General features: G+C 45.7%; 4 protein-coding genes across 5 annotated transcripts; 3 read left to right on the plus strand and 1 right to left on the minus strand.

Annotated features, from left to right (window-relative positions):
* The first annotated feature begins 721 nt into the window (after nucleotides 1–721).
* Nucleotides 722–3,104, plus strand: LOC4334177 (eukaryotic translation initiation factor 5A-2). The gene is made up of 6 exons (XM_015775481.3): nucleotides 722–784; nucleotides 892–1,041; nucleotides 2,024–2,146; nucleotides 2,232–2,288; nucleotides 2,573–2,647; nucleotides 2,739–3,104. Exons 2-6 carry the CDS (start codon nucleotides 916–918, stop codon nucleotides 2,841–2,843), a joined length of 486 nt encoding a protein of 161 aa, XP_015630967.2. The 5' UTR covers nucleotides 722–784; nucleotides 892–915; the 3' UTR covers nucleotides 2,844–3,104.
* Nucleotides 3,105–3,741: 637 nt separating this feature from the next.
* On the plus strand, nucleotides 3,742–6,388 carry LOC4334178 (uncharacterized). The gene is made up of 7 exons (XM_015775477.3): nucleotides 3,742–4,059; nucleotides 4,199–4,293; nucleotides 4,508–4,625; nucleotides 4,711–4,829; nucleotides 4,918–5,104; nucleotides 5,191–5,337; nucleotides 5,753–6,388. The coding sequence occupies exons 1-7, from the start codon at nucleotides 3,799–3,801 to the stop codon at nucleotides 6,041–6,043; spliced, it is 1,218 nt and encodes a 405-aa protein (XP_015630963.3). The 5' UTR covers nucleotides 3,742–3,798; the 3' UTR covers nucleotides 6,044–6,388.
* Nucleotides 6,389–7,278: 890 nt separating this feature from the next.
* LOC107276591 (probable WRKY transcription factor 58) lies at nucleotides 7,279–11,560 on the plus strand. Its single transcript, XM_015775479.3, has 4 exons — nucleotides 7,279–8,126; nucleotides 8,537–9,195; nucleotides 9,333–9,476; nucleotides 10,830–11,560. The coding sequence occupies exons 1-4, from the start codon at nucleotides 7,851–7,853 to the stop codon at nucleotides 11,068–11,070; spliced, it is 1,320 nt and encodes a 439-aa protein (XP_015630965.1). The 5' UTR covers nucleotides 7,279–7,850; the 3' UTR covers nucleotides 11,071–11,560.
* A 49-nt stretch (nucleotides 11,561–11,609) lies between these two features.
* On the minus strand, nucleotides 11,610–16,415 carry LOC4334179 (uncharacterized). Of its 2 annotated transcripts, XM_015775474.3 has the most exons (11): nucleotides 15,880–16,415; nucleotides 14,362–14,663; nucleotides 13,956–14,244; nucleotides 13,760–13,858; nucleotides 13,291–13,650; nucleotides 13,004–13,139; nucleotides 12,758–12,920; nucleotides 12,539–12,664; nucleotides 12,258–12,452; nucleotides 12,008–12,130; nucleotides 11,610–11,923 (listed from the first exon to the last, which is right to left on the minus strand). In XM_015775474.3, exons 3-11 carry the CDS (start codon nucleotides 14,221–14,223, stop codon nucleotides 11,810–11,812), a joined length of 1,584 nt encoding a protein of 527 aa, XP_015630960.1. In that variant the 5' UTR covers nucleotides 14,224–14,244; nucleotides 14,362–14,663; nucleotides 15,880–16,415; the 3' UTR covers nucleotides 11,610–11,809. The 2 variants fall into 2 exon arrangements, with proteins under 2 accessions (XP_015630960.1, XP_015630962.1); XM_015775476.3 differs by lacking the exon at nucleotides 14,362–14,663.
* Between the last annotated feature and the right edge of the window lie 979 nt (nucleotides 16,416–17,394).

Here is a 17,394-nt window from a genome sequence, read left to right on the forward strand (position 1 = left end):
TGTTAATGTTGTGAAAATGATTTATTCCTAAATATGTTTTTTTAATTCTATTTTTAAAATCAATTTTTTAAAAGGATTATAATGTGAAAAATCTGGCTCCCCATTCTTAGGGATGTAAATTTTCAGACGGTAACCTTACTGCTTAAAAGTATTATGGAAAGGCTCACCGGGGGTATGTATGGATCATGTCAAATGACTCAGTAGAGCACAAAAGTGCTTTCTGGGTTTATCTTAACCTTTGTACCGTCCATTTATCGGTAGGAGAACACGTGCCATTTTTTGCTGGCTTACAGATATATCGTGACAGGTGACAAACACGCAAAGGTACATTTCAGCCGACCAAAAAAAATGTTGTACAGTGAACTGCAATCTGCAATTTTCATCGTGCACTACTCCTGCTAGTGCACCACGACGACACGCAATCCCAGGCGAAGCGGCTTCTGCGCGCTGCGAAAAGTCAGCAGCAAAACCGCCGCCTGCCGTTGGGTGGGCCCCACGTCTATGAAAAGGACGAGCCGCTTTTGTCTCACGTGCGGCCGGATCCGGCTGGACCCTTTCGATCCGACGGCTACGCTAGGTACGCGCGGGCGCCACCCGGCCGACCAAAGTAACTATCACGACGGGCCGAGCCGAATGGGCCGGCGGAAAAGCCCATCCCACGGCCCGCTCTCCGCGGATGCGGCGCCTCATACATAAATGTCTCGCTGAGCTCCGCCCGTCCGGAACCCTAGTCGCCGGATCGCGTCTCTCCCATCCTCTCGCGCATCCTCCTCCGACTACCTCGGTGAGCCGCCGCCGCCTCTTCCACTCTCGTCTTCTTGATCTGATCTAGGGGGTCGCGGCGTTCCTGACCTGTGCGCGCCTGGTGGTGGTTGTTGTTGTTGGTGGCAGGTTGGGTTTTGGGGGCGGCTGGAGATGTCGGACTCCGAGGAGCACCACTTCGAGTCGAAGGCCGACGCCGGCGCGTCCAAGACCTACCCGCAGCAGGCTGGTACTATTCGCAAGAACGGTCATATTGTCATCAAGAACCGCCCATGCAAGGTCTGGATCCCCGTTTCTGTCCCCCTCTTTTTCGCTTAGATTTGTTTTGAGTTAGGAGTTGTCCTCTGTGTTCTTGTCTGCTCTGTAAACTCGAAAGGTTGGCGCTGATTACTGCGGGATTCGGCTGGTTTGTTAGTTCCAATAATAATCTATTAGTAGCCATTTGTAAATTTTTATACCTTATATGTTCATACGTTTAGATTTATCTGTGTAGTCTGAATTGTGCTTATGCAATTTTCTGGATAGTGTCGCAACTGTGGGTTTAATTCCCCTTTTGCACTTTCTTTTTTTTTTTGCGTCAGCAGTGACCAGCCATTTTTGTTATACAGCGCTAACTAGTCAACTTTTTGTTGTTGAATCTATTTTGTTTTGTTTCGTTCATCATGGAAATGATGATTTTGCAATTGTGGTGTTTGTAATGCATGGTATTTGCTGATTTGGGGTTGTGCTCACTATTTCTCTTGCCGGGTGTATTTTCATCCATATATAGTCACTGTCATTGTTGTAGTGTGGATATGATTATGTTATCTCAAAGGCAAAAGTACTGTTTCTGCGGGTGACTTGACTATTGATGATTTCAGCCAAAAGGTTGAAATGAAATTTGCACGCCCTTTTTAGCTTTTTGTTAGTGCAACGCTTTGCCTGTTACCAAACTAATACCTCATTTCATCACTGCGATTCAGGCCTTAATTTAAAATACTCATTTTGTCAATGCGACGTGTGCTTTAATTTAAAATGCCTTAATGTGGTTATCATATTTTGTGCTATCTTCTTGCAATTATTGGTTGGTGAACGACTCCTGTTTTCTTTTCTTTGATGAATGTTATAGTGGAGTGGGAACCATGCTAGTCTTCTTGTTGATACGAAGGTTTGATGACCACATAATGCATTTATACAAGTATCTTATCTTCTCCTTCCTTTTGTAGGTTGTTGAGGTCTCCACTTTTTATACAAGTATCTTATCTTCTCCTTCCTTTTGTAGGTTGTTGAGGTCTCCACCTCCAAGACTGGGAAGCATGGACATGCAAAATGCCACTTTGTGGCCATTGACATCTTCAATGGGAAGAAGCTTGAAGATATTGTGCCCTCCTCCCACAACTGTGACGTAAGTATAAATTCTTAACCATGTTAAGACTACTGTTTGCTTGGTTCGTGCTGTGTGGTTTACTTGTTTTCCTTCTTCTGTGCAGGTCCCCCACGTGAACCGTACTGATTATCAGCTGATTGACATTTCTGAAGATGGATTTGTATGTTTCTTTAGTCCTTTTAGCTATCTCTTGATTATTTCTCTTTTAGCTATCTCTTGATTATTTCTGAAGATGGATTTGTATGTTTCTTTAGTCCTTTTAAGATGGATTTGTATGTTTCTTTAGTCCTTTTAAGATGGATTTGTATGTTTCTTTAGTCCTTTTAGCTATCTCTTGATTATTTCTGAAGATGGATTTGTATGTTTCTTTAGTCCTTTTAGCTATCTCTTGATTTGGCTCTTGGTATTATTTAGTCTGTAATGCACGTCTCACACATTCCACAGGTCAGCCTCCTGACTGAAAGTGGAGGCACTAAGGATGACCTGAGGCTCCCTAGTGATGAGGCTCTGCTTACTCAGGTTAGTGATTTGGTCTTAAGCTGTAGCTTTGGCATCCACATCTTCTTTCCAGAATTGCTCAAACTCTTTTTCTTGTTGTTGTTGCTATAAGATCAAGGATGGATTCGCCGAGGGGAAGGATCTGATTGTTACCGTGATGTCTGCCATGGGTGAGGAGCAGATCTGCGCTCTGAAGGATATTGGCCCCAAGAACTAGAATACCTTGTTACCGTGTTTGGCTACCTGTCTGGTCGCTTTAAGTTTGGAGCTGGTCTTGAGATTATATATAAACTTTTGATTTGAGCGTAAGTTAAGAAGACATATGGGCCGTTGTTCCATCTTGCGGTTTATACCGAATGATTTGGATGTACCTTTGCTATATGTAATGCTATTTTGAACCAGTAGTTTTACAGTCTTTATGGTTATTTATATACAATGTTCTTTGGGTTATATGCAAAATTTCTTGTAATCCATCCTATATTCTGTTGCATCATTTTTTGGGTGCTCTTTGACTTAGTCGAAGTGATCCTCTTGACTTCTTACGTATCGGTTTCGATTATTTTGGTTATTGTGTTGAACAATTGTGAATTTCTGTGAGCCATGTTTGCAAGTCCTAAACGGTCAAATTTTGCTTTCCACTTTCAAAATGAATCGCATGGAGCTTAGCTTTACAGGTGAAAATGGTCTCAGATTTCAATCAATGTCATTTTTGGTCAAATTTTGCTTTCCATTTTTGGTCAGATTTTCACCTTTTGGTGGCAACGTTGTTTTGCCAGGCGTGACAAAGTGAATTGGCCGCGCCAGGCCGTACCTTGTAGCCAAAAGGTTTATATTTAAAAATACTTTAGAAAAAGACTATTAATAAAATTAAAAATAAAGAGTCTAAAAAATAAAAATATTTTTAAGTTTGGATGTGTTTGCTTCATGCTAAAATTGGAAGTTTGGTTGAAATTGGAACGATGTGACGGAAAAATTGGAAGTTTATGCATGTAGAAAAGTTTCGATGCGATAGAAACTTTGGAAGTTTGACGAAGTCCGTGTGCGTCACCGACATATGGGTCCCTTCTAGCGGTGCAGAAAGTGATAAGGTTCAACCAAAGTCGCAAGTCCGCAACGCGACTGTGCACACGAGGCCACTCCACTCCTCTCCTTTGCGCTCGCTCTGCTCTGCCATGGCGGAGGCGCTCGTCGCCGTCCTCCGGCTCGCGGCGTCCGCCGCCGCCACCGCACGCCCTCAAAGCCGCAGCGGCCGCCACGGCTCCTGCGCGGCGCGCGTCCCCTGCCCCGGCCCGTCCCCGTTCCGCCGCGGCAGGCTCTGCGCGCGGGCCGCGGTGGCCGGCCCGCCGGAGGTGGACGACGACGACGCGATGACCATCGACAATCTCCGCCGCTTCTTCGACGTCAACGTCGGCAAGTGGAATGGAGCATTCTACGTGCGCGCTCGCCTCCCTCTAGTTCTTCTTCTTCTTCTTCTTCTTCTTCTTCTTCTTCTTCTCTGGGTTTGTAGTCTGCAAGACTGAGACGCTGAGTGTTCTTGTTCGTGTGCCTGTGTGCTTGTGTTCTTCTCGTCAGCAATTCGATGCGCACGGGAGGGTGCTGCAGGGGATCAGCACGCGGCTGTCAGTGAGCACCTACGGGGAGGACGACCTCATCAGCCTCCTGCAATCGTAATGACACTCCACTTACTCATGTTAAATCCTTTTTTGTTCAGTTCTGATAGCACACTTCAATTATCGCATTTTTTTATTTAATTCAGTATTGTTTCATGTGTTCCATGTTTATATCATATCCTTTGTGATTGTCAGTAATCAAGAACAATGTTTTGGCCGTTCTGTTGTGGCCAGGGATCCTTACGGCATATTTACCTATTGTGTTTTCCAGGCTGTATATCAAGCAAGCTTCTTCTCAGATATCGTTTGTAGATGAGGAGGATTCTGAAGAGTGGGTGGAGTACAAAATCAAAGAGACAAACATGTTCACTGTAGATAAATACCAGCAGGTGCACTGAAGTTTGATGATCTCTTGACATTTTTAAAAAATTTGTGTAGTTCTGAGTATTTTTAATGAGCGGTGTTGTTTAGTAGGTAGGATTCTTTCAAGAGGAAAAGGCATTTGCTCTGAGGTATCAGACTGCTGGAATGCTGGAGACTGTCCTTCGGGCTGGTGTGCTAGGAGAAGATGATACTGGTGAAGAATCCCCCAAGTAAACAACCTAGAAACATTGTTACATGCTTACTGCACTGCGATGCTTGTATAATGAGCTGTTACTTATCTGTTTTGTACTTCACCAGAAACTTGAAGATCCCTTCTCGTAAGCCATCTATTGTATGTGAGAATTGCCTTTACTCTCGTGAAGGCAATGGCCGAGTAAGGGCTTTCCACATCATGGACCCAAAGGGAGTGCTCGATATGCTTATAATTTTCCATGAAAAGCAGGGATCTGAAGTCCCACTTATGTACTCTTCAGATGATGCAGATGTGAGTTCTTATATAAGCAAATGCTATAGTTTCAAACGATCTGACAATGGGATGATGCTAAAAATAGCCCTTTTCTTTTGCACTAGATCACCAACAGTGATAGAATAGCTCCACTACTGGGAAGATGGGAAGGCCGTTCTGTGACTAAGAGGAGCGGGGTGTATGGAGCAACACTTTCTGAAGCTGATACGGTGGTTCTCCTTGAAAAGGACCGCAATGGTCAGCTAATTCTGGTATGCTGCAGAATTACATTTTGCGTATCATTATTCTCCTTAGACTTTTAACTATGGAGTATGGAAATATGTGCTTCTATAAAGATGATAATCCCAATCAGTGTCTTGGCAAAAATTGACCTAAAACACAGCCGTAAACCTATGGGTGATGGATTTCAAAATTTGCATGCAATGGGTGGACAAGCGGGTGTGTCTGCACTAGTATGTGCATCAGCATATTGTGTTCGTTCTTTACCTTACAGTTGCATTCATATAATTAGGTAGATTTATAGTTTACAGGCATTGGAAAATTTCTAATCAGGTCAATCTTATGATTTATAAAAATTATAAATGCACTTGCCTAAAAAGTGTTTGTTTTCAGTAGCACTATATCGTGTTCATAACTTGTGTTACATGTTGTTCATGCTGTTCATAGGATAACATGTCAACAAAATCTGGATCTAGCACAACAACAACTGTTCACTGGACAGGATCAGCAAATAACAACTTGCTTCAGTTTGATGGAGGATATGAAATGACCTTGTTACCTGGAGGAATGTACATGGGATATCCGACAGACATCGGTAAGATTGTGAATGACATGGATTCTTTTCATTTGGAGTTCTGCTGGATGGAATCACCAGGAAAGAGGCAGCGGCTTGTGCGGACTTATGACTCAGCTGGTTTGGCTGTTTCATCAACTTACTTCTTTGAGACTAAAGTATGAAGGACAACTTTTACTTCGATAATTCGTAGATTTTCTCCAATGATCTCATTGAAGTGTGCGTACTTAGTCTTGCGGCTTGTTACTCGGTATGCGATAGCAGAGTATATATTTTTGGACAGCTTCATCCTATGCGAATAGGAGAAACTTATGAGAGCAGTGTTTTGCTCTTCATTGGCTAAAATTCTACTAGCATGTCGCATTCATATATTTCCAAGTGGCTTTTTTTCCCTGGTGTGGCTGGGGTAGTTAAACCTTTAGGTTTGGAATTTGTCTCCCCTTGTAAATGCCGATATCATCCTGGTCGAATTTGGTTTTGTTGAATACAAGTATTTTGAAACTGAAAAAGATTATGGCCGTGGATCGTTCTTCATATTTCTGCTGCAAAACTTAGGAGTCAAAATTTCTGACCAATTCGTTATGGGGAGGGGGAAAAACTGACTAATTATGCTGGTTCAGTCAGTTGTTGTACCAAAGCCAATTTGAAACCATAGTCTAAAAGACAATGGAAGACATACTCTACCTAGTAACAAAAGGTGACTTTCTGTCTCAAAAAACAACGTCATAGGGATATATATGTGATATGGATGGAGTGATGTTACAAAGGCATACTCCTACCTCTGTGACTGCTGTTACCATCACGACATTCTAGGGTCTACCATATGATATGGATGGAACATAAAGGTGATTTAACTCCCTGGAAGGAAACCTCTGTTGGTAATCCAGGAATATTTTACTCTACAATAACCGTGTTCTTGCTTCTGTCTTGTAGTACTCCAGTGAAAAGAGATATACAGCTAGAAATTACTAAAGAATTAGATGTCTCTAATCAAGGAATTAATGTGTAATACTTGTTTGGCCACCAATGGCGCCAGCAAACCGCGTGGAAAGATCTTTACATAGAGCTGGAGAAAGCTGCTGTTTATCAAAGAAATGAAATATGGTATTTGACCATGATGGTTGCAAAAATATACTTTTGCCAACAGTTTGAAAGAAACGTGTAGCATTATAAAACTGCCTTGGGGGTTAGTGCGATACATGTATATATCTCATATTATAAATGTGCCAAGACATTCCACTGGCTAAGAGATACTGGTGAGGTTATATATATAGCGTGCACAAGATGGAGATTTTTTTTTTTAATCTTGCCTCAAATCCTCAATGTTGTAGAGAGGATTACACTTGTAAGTTTTTGGCTTTTGCATTTGATCCTATGAGAACCAATTGGTCCACGTTGTGCAATGCCCCTCCACAATTATCCCCCACACACAGCTCCCAAATCTCTGTTCTTGAGAAAATAATGCTGCTTAATTAGTTGTACACAGCAGGCAGAGGATGCAGCTAATCTTCCAGATAATCAAACTGTAAACTTAAAAGCTAGCTTAAGCTAATATAGGAACCCCATATGTCACATCGTTGAAGAGGCTCTCAAGTCTCAAACCTCATCATCATCTTCGTCGCCGTGTCGGCGACCATGGCCGGACACCTGATCTGAGCAATGCCAATCGTGTCGCCGGTGAAGGAGAAGGCGGCGATCGCTTTCGACGCCGGCGAGTAGCCGCCGTCACCGCCGCCGCGATCGATCGAGCAAAGTCACCGGAGGAAGGAGACAGCTTCCGTTGGTTTTGGAAATATTCAGCTCAAGCAGTTGGAGCGAGTCAGTCCAATCCCAACACATCTCGCTCGGATCCCCTCTCTTGGTCGGCAGCCGTCGTTGTCATCGATCGGGAGGCGTTGCCATTGCACGTTTCAGCTTGTTTTTGTCGCTTAGTAGAAGCAAAGGAAGCTAACGCGGGCGGCGGCGGTGGCAATGGCCGATCGGCGCCGCAGCGACGGCGGCGGCGGCATGCAGCAGCAGCCGTTCACGTCGCCGGGGCAGGAGAGGGTGTTCGACGGCGGCGGTGTTCCTGGGCAGGTGGCGGCGCCGTATGGGAGTGATTTTGATCAGAGCTCTTACATGGCGCTTCTCGCCGCCGGCGCCGTCGGCGTCGGCGTCGGGGTCCAGCCGACGGCGGCGCCGTGGGCTGTCGAAGAGGACGTCGCCGCGGCGCCTCCTGGGATTAGCTTGGCACCTCAGTTCTCCATGGTAATGTTGGTCTCTTGGATTCTCTTCTCGTGATTAATTTGGTGGTGAGAATTTGCTGCTGCTGATACTTACTTCTGATTAATTCTGAAGAATTCTTCTCGAAATTGGAATCCCGTGGTATACAGATATTTGATCGGTATTTGCTATCGGGTTATTTCATGAGATTCTAATTGCAAACAAAAGCTCCGTTTTATGTTCTTACTGAGATTAATTTGCAAGGTTTACTGTAGCAACTAGTTACATAATTTGAATTACATTTGTTACTTAGTTTGACACTTTGACCTACTTGCATGAGATATATACTTGCATCATCACAAGCAAAAACACAGTGAGAAAATTCATTCAAGAAAATTCACTGAAGAAAAAAAAAGATTTGCACCTTAATTTGTTCGCCATGGCTCCATGCACAGGCGAACTATGCGCCGCCGCCGTCGTACCAACACCCTGCAACCCTCGTCTCCCCGCCGCTCGCCGCCGGCCTCCACCCCTACCCGCCGTATCTCCACGGAGTCGACGCGCCACCGCCGCAATGGCCTCCACGACCGGCGCCGCCGCCCAGCTTCAGCGTCCTCGACCTCGCCGCCGCGGCTGCTCCGCACGAGCAGCGCCACAGCATGCAACAGCTGCTCCTCCGCGCCGCGGCGTTCGGCGGCGGCATGCACGCGGCGGCGGCGCCGGCGCCGGCGGCCGCCGCCGCCATCGAGCAGCCGGCGAAGGACGGGTACAATTGGCGCAAGTACGGGCAGAAGCAGCTCAAGGACGCCGAGTCGCCGCGGAGCTACTACAAGTGCACCCGCGACGGCTGCCCCGTGAAGAAGATCGTCGAGCGCTCGTCCGACGGCTGCATCAAGGAGATCACCTACAAGGGCCGGCACAGCCACCCCCGTCCCGTCGAGCCCCGCCGCGGCGGCGCCGCCAGCAGCAGCAGCTCCGCCATGGCCGCCGGTACTGATCACAATGCCGGCGCCGCCGCGGACGACGCCGCCGCCGCCGACGAGGACGACCCCAGCGATGACGACGACACGTTGTTGCACGAGGACGACGACGACGGCGAGGAAGGGCATGACAGGTGGGTCCAGCAATCGATCATCGTGCCGATGATTATCAACCGTCGGATCAAATTACGAGCAATTTTACACTAATTTTTTTAAAAAAATTGCTCTCAAATTACTGTGTAGTTGATGGTCGTGTGATTTTGGTTGTTAGGGGTGTAGATGGCGAGGTGGGGCAAAGGGTGGTGAGGAAGCCCAAGATCATATTGCAGACTCGCAGCGAGGTTGATCTGCTCGACGACGGCTACCGGTGGCGCAAGTACGGCCAGAAAGTTGTCAAGGGCAACCCACGACCAAGGTAAACACGTCTCTGCTAATATTTTGTTCTTCTAAAAACACGTAAAAGTTTTGCACGTCAATGCATTTAGAAAGGGGGGAAAACAACTGGAAAATCCATTTAAAACTTAGGTGCACATATATATACAACCATGCGCTCATCTTTTTCATATCATTATTGTCTGATCATTTCATCTATAGCAACATGTAACGCTTATTAACGATCGGAAAACAATTTATGGATAAAACTTTAAGTAAATTTCACAAAACCACATATACTTAAAAATAACTTTTGCAAAACTACAGATTTAAGACGGAGTGTCAACAAATAAAGATTGAGTAGTAAATTTATCACAAAACTACAAGTTTAGTGTCAAGTTAATCATAAAACTACAATGTTTACAACTCTAACAGACTGTAGTGCTCTGGATTTAAATTTTAGAATATGTAGTTTTATGATTACTCCAATATTAAATCTCTAGTTTTGTGATACTTGGTCTTAAATTTATAGTTTTACAATAAATTGATCGCTAAATCTATAGTTTTGTGATATAACGTCTTAAATATATAGTTTTGTAATAGTTTGATAAAACTATATGTGGTTTTGTGAAATTTACTCTAAATTTTTTATACATTTTTGTATGTGTTCTTAGTGGGTTAAAAACTAATGCCGGAAAATAAACTTCGGTAAAAAAATTAAATTAACTCTAAAATTAATTTTTGATAATTTAAATTTAGTTGTAGCTAATAAATTGGAGAGGAGATGGTCATATTTTTTTTTAGAAAAAACAATAACATATATTTTTTAGAGGAAACCAACAACATATTACAATGTTATATACTCCCTCCGTCCCATGATATAAGGGATTTTGGAGGGATGTGACACATTCTAGAACTACGAATCTGGACATGTTCTTATCCAGATTCGTAGTCCTAGGATGCGTCACAATCCTATAAAATCTCTTATATTACGGGACGGAAGGAGTATCACTCCACTAGTATACAATACCAAACTCCACGCACACATCCCCGCAGGAAAAAAAATATGGACATTGTTGGTACTATTCATGAATGAGTTTGTTTATTTTGTTTCTTGTTGTGTATATTGAATTTTGACTTGATTTTCTACCAGATTGTAGATGTATCATATATGCTAAATCAATGTTATAAAAAACTCTAGGAATTATGTCTTTTTAAATTGTAAATGACAAGCAGAACGAATACGCATATACTTGAGCTATAAAATCCATGTCCCGAAAGAACCCAATAAATGAGCATTGCAATTCACAACTTGAGTGTGACGAACCTGACACGCACGTTACAGCCTGAAACTCTGAACCCGCCCCCTGAATCCTGAACCGAATGTGCTGCGCAGGAGCTACTACAAGTGCACGGCGGACGGCTGCAACGTGCGGAAGCAGATCGAGAGGGCGTCGGCCGATCCCAAGTGCGTCCTGACGACGTACACCGGCCGCCACAACCACGACCCGCCGGGGAGGCCGCCCGCCGCCGCTAACCTTCAGATGCCTGGCCCGGCGGCCATGAGGTTGGCCGGCGGTGGCACGGCTCATCAGCAACCGAGCGGCGGCGCTCACCAGATGAAAGAGGAGACATAGCCGGGAGGATGAATTAACACACTCCTGTGTTGCACGGATGCTTCTGTCTGGTGATCTCTGTGTTTTCTTTTTCGCTGTGTGAATAATAATAGAGATGAATGGTGATTGATTCTTTAATTTGGGCAGATTTTCCTGCCGGCTAGTTGTTGTTGTTGTTGTTGTTCGTCTTCTTTTTTTTTCGCGAATACGCAAAAAGGCTTGCGTATTATGATGGCTAGTTGTTGCTGTTCATCATGATTGATTAGATGTCAGTTGTTTTTCTAGGGAGGCTGACATGTTGGTTCTGGCTGCAGTTTGTCTGTGGCTGCTTCTTGGCTTTGCTTTTTAATGGTTTGTACAGTAACTCTGTATATTTGTTGTTTTCCCTTGCATTTTTCAATGGAAAGATGCTAGGGTTAGAGTGGTGGCTTTAACATCACCACTGTAAATTGTAAATGGTTTCAGAATGCAAGCTTTTTTTTTCTTTTTGAGGAAAAGTTTCAGAATGCAAGTTATTCGATCAGCTGAAAATTAGATAATGGATTAGTGAAAAGTACAGCTTCTCACTGCAGAATGCTCCTGTTGTCATTCTTTGGCAAATAAATGAGTATTTACACGATGTTTATGCAGCTTAATGCATAAATTTGTGTTAGTTTCTACTCCACTCTCCCGATTTGTACAGATCTCTCTCTCTCTCTCTCTCTCTCTCTCTCTCTCTCTCTCTCTCTCAAAGTTAGTAAATTTCAGTGACATTAAAAATTTATTCGTCACTGGACATTATCAATGTTGGTATTTGCCCGCTGTCGGCAAAGTCGATCTTATTCAGCCTCATGCAGCACAAGACATGCTCAGGTAGCTCCTCTGCCTTCTGTGCCTGCATCAAGATCAGAACATGCTTGAGTCAGAATTTCAGTCAAGAACAAGTTTTTCTTTCAGGCCAAGAGCAAAAGAAAAGTACCTGAATGGTCAGGCCAAGATCAAGAACTCCATGTTTCAATCGTTCCCTGAAGGCCTCAAGCCCTTTCCTTGAAATGAAGCTGAAACGGTGGACATCGAGATCGATCTCGAAGTAGTTTGGCCCCTGCATTACAATGAACATATATTGATCTTTCAGTCAGAATTCGTAGTCGTAGAACATGAAGATTTCAGCATGTGTAATCAATTGATGTATAGATGGGATCAAGTCTGAAGATGCAGATTGCTATTACCTTGAAGAATTTGTGCTGGGGGCGAGACAGCACCGGTTTCTGGTTGTAGGTTTGCACAAGCTTCCTCTCAGCTGCACTGAGCTGTAAGTCGTCAGGGTTCACCAAACCAGCCAGAATTTTCAGCCTCTCAGTGTAGGGCACATTGCTGTCTACCGGAAACCCCTTAACTCTCTCCATTTCATCACCCATAAGCTTCTGTAGTACAACCAAGTAGCCATCAGCAATTTGGCCAAGGGGCACTGAAAAAGGGTGAGATGAAAATGCAAGCAATCTGAACATACCTTGATGCTTTCTTTTAGTTGAGGAGAAATTTCCTTGTCAAAACTGTCAGATAGCTTGAAATAAAGAACTAGGCTTATCCCATCGCCGTCGTTCTCGCCAAACACGGTTGCTGGATAGGTAGGCATCTGTGGAAATCAGTAGAAGTTGTTAGGTTCAGAGATGACCAAAGAAATTAATAGATGTTAGAAAAAGCAGTAGTTGAGTCCTTCTGAATTTACCTGAATGTTCACAATGAGGAGTGATGGGAAGGTCTCATGAGCCTTCAGAGATGGAAGAGCGAGATGCTGCGCAATGTGATTTATCTTCCTTGTGCAGGCAAACATGTCTGCTCCAATTGGGATGTATGGTGAGCAGTTCGGAGCTGGGGATTTCCTCTTGTCTCTGCAAAGCATTTCAAGAATTCAGTCAAGGATACTGATGAACATCATGCACAATGTGTGTTTATCGATGCAATTGCTTCTTACTTGAAGAAACTCTCCCCTCGGACTCTGAACACTGACGGCTCAATAGCTGACCAACAACCATCTGACAGTTTTTCGCCGGTCGAGCACGGCAACGATGAACCGGCTCTTGGACGGTACAGATAGTTCGTAGAGCCACCTGCATTGTTAAATTTGTCAGCAAAGTGAAGAAAGATTGATCGCGCACATCAACACGCTGCAAGATTAGCAAGCTGAGTGCTGAATTGCTGATGCTTTTTTTGAAGATAGAAAAGAAAAATTAGTGCTGAATTGCTGATGCTAAGACTCACTCATTTCAGTCATCTCGTCACCCTCGTATGATCTCCTCCTGAAGGAGAGCCTGACGACGGCGGATTTCTTCTTCTGGCTGTGCGGGCTGACGCTGACGATCGGCATCGGCTGGATCTTGTTGCTCGGAATCGACGGCGGGAATGGCGGCCGCGTCGAGCTCGCCGCCGATTCCTTCAGGCCACCGCCGCTGCTGCTGCAGCACTCGTCAGCAGCAGCAGCAGCGTTTGATTCTTCAGCTTTCCCGGGAGGATCATCATCCTGGCATGCCTCTGCGCTCGCGATGCTCCTCAGGCGATGCACGGCGTCGAGCAAGCTCGTCGACGTCGACGTCGCCGTCGCGGTGACATCCGGGAGAGGATCTGGGTTGGAATACGAGACGTGAAAAAGCTTTTGAGCTGTCTGAAAAAACTCTGAAACTACACTGAATTACTTGACATTTTTGACAGTGTCTGAAGAAAAACATTTTACCTCCACTGACGCTGGCGAAGTCGTTGTCGAGATCGTCGTCTTCGGAGTCGGCCGAGTCGAGGATGCTGACGGAGTCGTACCACGCTTCTTCACAGATCACTGGTTCGACCAAAAAAAAAGTTTCAGAGATTTGAGAAATTTCATAACCAGGAAGATTTTAAAAAAGTTTCAGAAAATTTGTATGCTATTGTTTTACCACTGCCTGCGTCCATCTGGCTGTGCTGCCACTGCAGCTGCGTGAGGTGAAGCGTCACGTTGGACACGGGCGCCTCGACGTGGACGACCTCGTGGCGCGCGAAGCAGTTCGCCGCCGCCACCTCGCCGCCGGCGCCGCCGCCGCCGCCGGAGCGGGCGATGGGCGCGTCGGCGATCGCCGCGGACACCTTCCGGCGGAACTTCCTCGCCGCCACCGACAGCTTCCTCGACCTCCGCCGCCGCCTCGTCGTCGACACGCAAGAACCCATGGTTACTTCACCTCACCTCACCTGAATCAACCAACCAAGAATCCAAGTTTTTACACCTTCAATTTGCAGAGTTAGCGAAAAATTAACTGTACTTTCAAGTACTCAAAGGACAAAAAAGATAGAATTACTGAAGATTACCACTCCAATCAATCAATCAACCAATCAAATGAGCTCCAATAATCTCTCCCTCTCTTTGGGATAATGCTACCTAAAACAAGAACAGGAAGAATGCTTCTGCAAGCTCACTGACGCCAATATAATCCTGAATTTTTCCAGCAACAATCCAAAACACCCAATCCTGCCTGTGCCTTCCTCTCTACTACTTGTAACTTGCAACGCATCGTCTCATCGGCAAGAACGTGATGTGCATGCCATTAGTTTAATCCGTGTATGGACTAAAGCATGTTGATATCGATCTCTCTGTGTCTGTCTGAGCTTTTCTGTTCAGCAAAGGCAATGGCATATAAATCAAAGGAGACAGATAAAAGAAAGGGGAAGAGGGAGATGGTACAGGTCGCTGTCACGCGTGTTTGAAGAGCCAAGCCGCCCGGGGCAGCAAACAGTACAACGACTTGGCTAAACAAATACTCCTACGGCCATGAAGGTTCTAAAAATTCTTGCTTGCTATTTGATGTTCTTGTATTCTTGTGGGTGTTGGGGACAGGGAATACCACTGGTTAGGTGAGACAACTGCAGATGCATGGTTTGATCTGGCCAGGCTTGGCACAATCCTAGTCAATGAATTGTAGGTGCATGTATAACATTCTTGGGTTTATTGTAAGAAAAAAAATGTAGGTGTTATCTTTTTTTGTATATCAACTTGGCTCAAAGGGAAGATATTGGATAGAAGGGAAAGGAAGAATTAGTGGAGAAAATCTCAAATTGGTGATTTTGGCATGGCTTGCAAATTTCAGCAACGTATATTGTACAGGGAGAGAAAATCTTCAGATTCTTTTGTTTGATGTGTGCAAAGCTAAGGGATTATGACCGGTGATGCAGACATCTATGGAAATACTATCAGAGTTGTATCAATTGTTTGATTGATGCTTTGTGTAAACACTAAATGCTCTCATGATTAACGATATGTTTGTGCTTGTTCAAATTAAAAATAAAAAGGTCTCTTTTTCCTTAAGGAAGCTGCATGCAAACTGAAGAGGGAATTTTGGGGCGTGATAAACAAATGGTTTGTAACCAACTGCTGAAAAGGTCATCCAACCTGATCATCAACAAAGCTTAGGGCCAGTTATTTAAACAAGGAGACATTAAACAATGATGCAACCAGTCAAAGTGTGACCTTTTCAAATAGAAGAGCACATCATACTACCCTCCTTTATTTCCCTGTTCCCCTGTCTGTTGGTGTGCTCTCCATGTCGGAGCACGCACATAAATGATGTGTTGTCAAATCAAGCTCCAATAAAAAGGAGAAAAAAAAAAAGAACAACTGTAATGCAGATAGTGTCAACCATGCTCCCCAAAAATGAAAGAATTGCAAGCATGCAGACAGTCTATCAGCAACTCTAGCGCAACATGAATGATATAATGCAACTTGCTGTATTCTCTGAAGACTTAACATTTCCAAACCAAACACAGCATTAAAACCCAACAGAAACACTAGCATTATGATTTTATGATTAAGTGAAAGAATTGACACTTCACCTGTTGATCACTAGAGTATAGTACTGTAGTGTAGAGTAGATGCCCTGCCAGTGTATGTGCTCACAAGAACCAGATGCTATAAGAAACGCCAATGCATCTGTGATAAACAGCTAGCAGAACAAGTAGATGATATTTTATATTATATGGACGCTGCGAAACAAGGCCTGGAATCTGGAGACGATCGATCAAGTCGCTCTCAGTCCTCTCTCTCGGCAAACTTGGTGGCTGCAGGTACAGATGCTGTCTCTTGATGTTGCCATTGCACGAGAAGCAGTAGGAGAATGAGAAGGAGAAGGACGACGGCCAATCGGCCATGGCTGTGGCTGATGGCCTAAAAAGGCTTCTCGAGACGGCGACGTGTGTGCAGTGCAGCCGCAAAGCGCCGCGCACTGCCCGTGGTGGATCGATGGCGGCCGGAGCGCGCGGGGAGGGGTCGTCTGCAGTGTTGGCTAGCTGCGTGCCGCTGCCGGTGGCCGCCGCGTTTCGCTGTCTCGAGTGGTTGTTCGCATCGGCTGCTGCTGCTGTGCAGATATGCTGATGCTGATGCGCTTTGGTTTCTCCTTTTGTCTCGCCTCGCGGCGAGCAGCGAAGGTCGACGTCGACTGCTCTCCTCGGATCGATTGGTTTGGCTCCTCGTTGGGGGAGCACGTGGCTGGCTCGCTGTCGTCGGATTGGAAGCGAGCGGTTCAGATATTACCCGTGTAGGATGTAGAGTGTTCGAGAGGAGAGGATCAGAGAATATACCTGAAACGAGATAAACCATTAAGTATTAATTATTTTATTTTATTTATAAAATAGATTAATATGGTTTTTAAAAGGAAAAAGTACGAATTACACCCTCGAACTATCGTGGTCGTCCGAATTACCCCCTGAACCACAAAACCAGACATTCTTCACCCCCAACTATGCAAACCGGACAAATTACCCCCATCGGTTCAATCTACAGTGGTTTTGGTCTACGTGGCGTACGCGTGGCAGTCCAGCCAGCATTGTATTTATAAAAAAAATTACGGGACCCACGTGTCATACTCTTCATCCCTCTCTTCTCTCTCTGTATGCCTCACTTTTCCTCTCTCTCTCTCTCACGGGTGGGTCGGCGGCGGCGGGCGACCACGGGCGGCGGGCGGGGCCGAAGACGGCAGCGAGCGGCGGGTGGGCGCGAGGCTGGCGACAGGCGGGGGCGGAGGAGGAGGCGGCGGGCGGTGGTCGAGGAGCCGAGGCCGGCGATGGGCGGTGGCGGAGAAGGCAGCGGGCGGCGGGTGGGCGCTAGGCTAGCGATGGGCGGGGGCGGAGGCGGCAGCGGGCGGCGGTCGAGGAGCCGAGGTCGCTCGAGCGCCGGCGGGCAGCGAGGAGCCGAGGCCGAAGGTGGCTGCATGCGGCGGGCGCGGCTCGAGCGACCTCCTTCTTGCCGCCCTCATGCGTGCGCGCGTGCAAGGGGCTTGGAGAGCGCCCCGCGAGCCCACCCGCGGCGGCGGACGAGGAGAGGCGGCGGCGACGCGAGGAGCCGCTGCCCCC

Source organism: Oryza sativa, chromosome 3, assembly GCF_034140825.1.
Source record: "Oryza sativa Japonica Group chromosome 3, ASM3414082v1".
Lineage (NCBI taxonomy): Eukaryota > Viridiplantae > Streptophyta > Magnoliopsida > Poales > Poaceae > Oryza > Oryza sativa.